The sequence below is a fragment of the Lepisma saccharinum genome, chromosome 13, assembly GCF_977018435.1.
Source record: "Lepisma saccharinum chromosome 13, izLepSacc3.1, whole genome shotgun sequence".
In the NCBI taxonomy this organism is placed as follows: domain Eukaryota; kingdom Metazoa; phylum Arthropoda; class Insecta; order Zygentoma; family Lepismatidae; genus Lepisma; species Lepisma saccharinum.
In genome coordinates, this window is record NC_139241.1 from 3,687,189 (window position 1) to 3,692,791 (window position 5,603).

The following is a 5,603-nucleotide window of genomic DNA, read 5'->3' on the forward strand; positions in this document are numbered from 1 at the left end:
CCAACGAGACAGTTTCCTAATATTATAGAGGAAACTGACACTTCAGAAGTTGAAGACTGAATCGATCTAAGGTGCGTAAAATATAATCTATTCAGATATATAGTTTTATTTATACTACTTACAGTTTGTCGTTTTCGTTGCTAGTCCTCCAGCCTCAGAAAAACTTAAATACTAAAGGTAAAAACAATATAAGTAGTCCATCTTGTTTTTAATAGTTGATACTTCACAACCTGAAAACAAAACCGATCGAAGGTGTGAAATCTATTATCTATTTCGAGTATATATTTTCTGTTTATAATACTTATAGTTTCTCGTCTTCGTCACTACTTCTTCATCCCAAGAAAACTTAAGTACTAGACGTAAAACACTATAAGTGTTTTATCTTGTTTTTTATTTTTTGTTTATATACAATTTGTTTCACGGGACTCTTCTACGTAAGACCCCATCTCCTCCTCCACCTCTCCCTCTTCTTCTACAAGGTCTATCGTAGAAGGAGAAGAAGGGGTTGAAGGAGGGTTTGGGACAATTGGTTGAGGAGCACCACCAGGGGGAAAATGAGGGAGGTTATGCCCAACGGGGACAATTGGTTGAGGAGCACCACCAGGGGGAGGCTGAGGAGGGTTATGCCCAACGTTTGGACGGTCTTCGGGGTGAGGGGCCCTGCCAGCGGCGATGCCTGCGGCCACCAAAAGTTCGCCACTGAACAGGTTCCTGGGTATAGTATTCAGTATCCTCACCCCCTCATTAAGTGTTGCACGGTGAACTCTAAAAATAAATAAGAAAAATGAAAAATATCATATATTATATATCGATATATTACAAGACATGATATATAGAAAATAGTAACAGTTACAAATTATAAAACAGAAAATATGATAATATATACCTAGCCCATTGCTGTTCAAGCTGATCTGCAGCTAACCTTCTACTTTCGAGCGTTTGTGCTCGACCAAGTTCAGCCTGATTGAAAGCCTCGTTAGCTGCATCAATAGTCTGTTGGCGATGCCGAACATCAAATTGGTGCTGACGCCGTGCAACGTCTTCGTCGGTCTGAAGATGCTGGAGCATAACCCTCCTCATCTCGTTTACCGTATCCTCCATCTCGCGGCGTACGGTAAAACGATATTCCTGAAATAGATATATATATATATATATATATATATATATATATATATATATAGTTTAAACTATGTAATACTGTATACTGTGTACATAAATAAGTTTTTCTTTTATTTTCAGATGGCGGTGTTACCATTAAGTTTTAACCTTTTGTATGCTGACCTGGACAATGGAAATGAAAAGGGTGCAAGAAGAAATCTGTGGAATAAAAACGAGACGAAGCAAGTACAAAAACGAATTACACGTTATGTGGACTTCTGTGAAGAGAATGGTTTATCGGAGGAACTGTTAAGAAACCTTGAGGAAGTTTGTAAAAATCGTGAAATTGAAATTGATAATCTAGTGAAAATCTTCTCGTACATAGTCGAGAAAAGAGGAAAATCCCCAGTATTCGAGGGTTTTATCGAAACCATAAAAAAAGGGCAGTATATACCTTCCTATTTATCACTTCGAGTATGTTTCGATTTGATGGAAGTGTTTAAAGGTGTAAGACAGGAGAAAGGAGAAGAAAAAACGGGGGGTGAAGGAGAAGAAGAAGAAATAGAAAAAAGAATGATGGAAGTTCTCAAAAAGAGAAAATTAATCGCCTAACTAATCCTACTAATACACTAATCCTAGTGTTTAATTTTCTCTATTTCAGACTAATCTGTATATCTATTATCTATATAATAAATATGTACTAGTATGTAAATTGTTATAATAAACATGTAACAGTGTAAAAATATTACTGCACAATTGTAAATGTTTATTATTCAAACAATATTTTTGTGTATGTATTTGAAAACTACTTTCATGACTAATGTATTTTCATGACTAATGTAATAAGCTATTTACTGTATAGTATCTGTATCAGTTTAAAGAGTGCTGGTATATCAACGTACACCAATACATGGCCATAGAATGTTGTGACCAAAAATTTAGTATGTATGTATATTTTCTGTATGAACTTTTTTCATCATAACGTAAATAAACTTATTATTTAAACAACATAAAATCAATGTATGGTACTTACATTCTCCCTGTCAACCATTCTGTTGTCGCGTCTATGAATGCAAAGTGTAGAATGATTTAAGTGAAACTTGTGCTGCTTCAAATAGATTATTACTATTATTATCAAGAACACTGCAGGATTCGATTACGATATTATATGAACGTGCAAGATAAAAAGTGGGTTGCTACATCCGGTCATATCAAATTTGGTGATTGTTCCATCCTGGCAGCCATCTGGTAAACTGATCGTCATACTAAATTCGTAGAAGGCGTAATCATCTTGTTTCGAGAACCATCTTAATACATATGGTAAACCGGACTTCAACCATCGATAAACTGATTACCATATAACTCAAATAGAAAGGTAATCATTTAATTTACAGAATCAGCTTAATTGGTACATATGGTAAAACAGCTTGTAGTATTAAACTGATAAGTAGTTCCAAAAAGACAGTTCACGGACCGAAAATGGGGCTCGGTGGGGCTCGCTTTAATGGACTTGTCTCGTAAGGCAATGAGCCCTATTTTCTGGCAGTGTTGCCAGCTGCTTACTCGAAAAAATCACCAAGGTTTTTTTTGGGTCTAACCTATGTTATTGAACTGCGTCGTCACGTCCAAACCTGCATGACTTCCGAACACTATTGGTTTTATTCATATTTTTTCTTACGTATAGGAGTACGTGATGAATCAGCAAACATATTTTTTCTAAGTCTTGCTGTTTCCAAGATAACCCTATTTCCGGTCGCTATTTTCGATTTCCGAGCATAGGTTCTATTCATACTTTTTCTCACATATAGGCGTACGTGACGAATCCGCAAACAGATTTCTCCTAAGTCTTACCGTTTCCAAGATAACGCCACTTCCGGTCGCCATTTTGGATTTCCGAACATAGGTTCTATTCATATTTTACTTACATATAGGCGTACGTGACGAATCCGCAAACAGATTTTTTCTAAGTCTTACCGTTTCAAAGATAACCCCACTTCCGGTCGCTATTTTGGATTTCCGAGCATAGGTTCTATTCATATTTTACTTACATATAGGCGTACATGACGAATCCGCAAACAGATTTTTCCTAAGTCTCACTGTTTCTAAGATAACTAGTAGTGCAATCAAGCCGGTTCACAAACCGAAAATGGGGCTCGGTGGGGCTCGGTGGGGCTCGCCAAACCTCAAAAACTCACTTTCTCTCCACGTTCCGCGCCTTATTTATTGCGCTGACGATGTTTCACAGCGTAGAAAACAGCACCAAAACATCAAAAACTCATTTTGATTATTTGGAGCTCACCAAAACCTCAAAAACTTATTTTTATTAATTGAGGTTCACCAAACCTCAAAAACTCTTATTTTCTCTCTATGTTCAGCGCCTCATTTATTGCGCTGACACAACGTGATGAGTAAATAATGCAGTTTCTTATTCTTGAAGGATGAATGCACCTTATCGTAATTTTCCAAGCCCCGGTCAAATGTTTGTATATCGTGACCTTTGTAAACCTCTCTCTCGGGAACGATGTGCCACACACACGCGCGTGCACGCCTATATTGTGACGCAAACAAACAAACAAATAATATTTTTTTAAGATTTCTGGCCCCTAACCCCACTTCCGGTCGCTATTTTGGATTTCCGAGCATAGGTTCTATTCATATTTTACTTATATATAGGCGTACGTGATGAATCAGCAAACAGATTTGTCCTAAGTTTTACCGTTTCCAAGATAACCCCATTTCCGGTCGCTATTTTGGATTTCCGAACATAGGTTAGTAGTTGTATTTACGGGGGGATAAACTCGAGAAAGTACGAACCCCCCTCCAGCAGCTTTGCTACACTTAAAACTTGCTTAACATGAGCATATGAGTTTTTTGCTCAAGTGTGGAGCTCTGCATAATTCAAGATTTTTGTAAAAATGCCCTCGGGAATTTTTCAGAAAGGAAGAGAATTTTTCAGAAAGGAAGAGAATTTTTCAGAAAAGAAGTGCCCCTCAGATTGATTTGTCTACACTTACAGAAGGCACTTCTGTGAGATTGTTGTCCATAAATTTGTTAAAAATATGCCCCTCTTGGCCACACTTAAAACTAGGCTACCCACACCCATACACACACACACACACACCTACACCCACCCACACCCACCCACACATATTTACTTCCGGTCCACTTCCGGTCTACTTCCGGTCCACTTCCGGTCCACTTCCGGTCCACTTCCGGTCTACTTCCGGTCCACTTCCGGTTTGTCTACTTCCGGTCCACTTCCGGTTTACTTCCGGTTTGAGTTCAATTGGACACCAGGCTCATCTTGCATATCTAGTACTAAGACAATGCAATATGCAGAGACCTTCTAGAATTGCTCCGTGACTCTTTCATTTCTTACATCATAAACATATGATTTTTCACCTATGAGAATGACACTACATATGGTGTCATCGGGTAAAGCCTCGTGGAATTCACAGATAATTTTAATGTTTGTTCTGTCATTTACCACAACTTGTTTTCTTTTTGAAGTGTTGATTACAAACATGGGTCTCCGTGTCTTGAATTCATCTGGTGTGTAATACATATCCGTATTGCCTGTAGTGACCCTCTTGAAAGCCGAAAAAGCCTCATATAATTTGAGAAAATCACCCTTGGACATGTCTAAATTGTAATTTTCTCTAGGGAATACCTCATTTCTGCCATTTTTAAGATATATGTTTTTGATGTTGCAGCTATCAAATTTACTTGAATTTTTTTCCTGATTATTGTGTCTTCCAGTCTGAAACAATACCACCACAAAATCAGGCATGTCGTATTGTATGCTGGAGAATGAATTTGTAGCATCAAACTCATAATAAGAACCAGATGCAGGCTTCTGTACGCATTGATATGTGTAAAATTGCAGAGGAACCTGTGGATTTTTTAGGATATCTGCTTTGTATTTAAGAGCGTAACTGGCTTCATACTCAACAACAGGGATTCTTAACTCCATAGTCTGAATAATGCACTTGCCCTCATCAGGTAGGGTATTAGGCAGAGCTTCTCCTGTAGGGTTTATGGCACTGTACCTCATCAAAGCATTATTATCATTTGCAGCTCTTCTAAATGTAATTCTTAACCCACCCTTCCACATGATATCTTTGTAATCCGAGAAGAATCCTGGCAACAGGCGCATGGGGAACAGCACTGTGTGGCTCTTGGTTAATATCTTATCACCAGCTTCAAATCCACCGATTCTGTAGTATGAAGCCTCGGTTTTGGATAATTTTAATGTAGCCAAAGCTGTGGAGGTAATGCCTGGATAATCCACTCTGTTTATAACAACGCCATGCTTTCTGATCTCAATTTCAGAGAACAGATGCGGCACAAAATTGTCCACCAGTCTTATATTTGTATTTGCCGGATAATCTGTTCCATCGAGCTTTACAACATCAAATTTGATGTATAGATCTGCTCTGTGGGGGTGTATAAAGCCGTCCCCTACATCAAGATCAACCTCAATCTGTGTGTTGGGTTGATTTAAA

The 5,603-nt window shown here is 38.1% G+C and overlaps 1 protein-coding gene across 1 annotated transcript; it reads right to left on the reverse strand.

Annotated features, from left to right (window-relative positions):
• Positions 1–401: 401 nt before the first annotated feature.
• LOC145997119 (uncharacterized) lies at positions 402–1,101 on the reverse strand. The gene is made up of 2 exons (XM_083133745.1): positions 887–1,101; positions 402–765 (listed from the first exon to the last, which is right to left on the reverse strand). Exons 1-2 carry the CDS (start codon positions 1,099–1,101, stop codon positions 402–404), a joined length of 579 nt encoding a protein of 192 aa, XP_082989871.1.
• Positions 1,102–5,603: the final 4,502 nt, after the last annotated feature.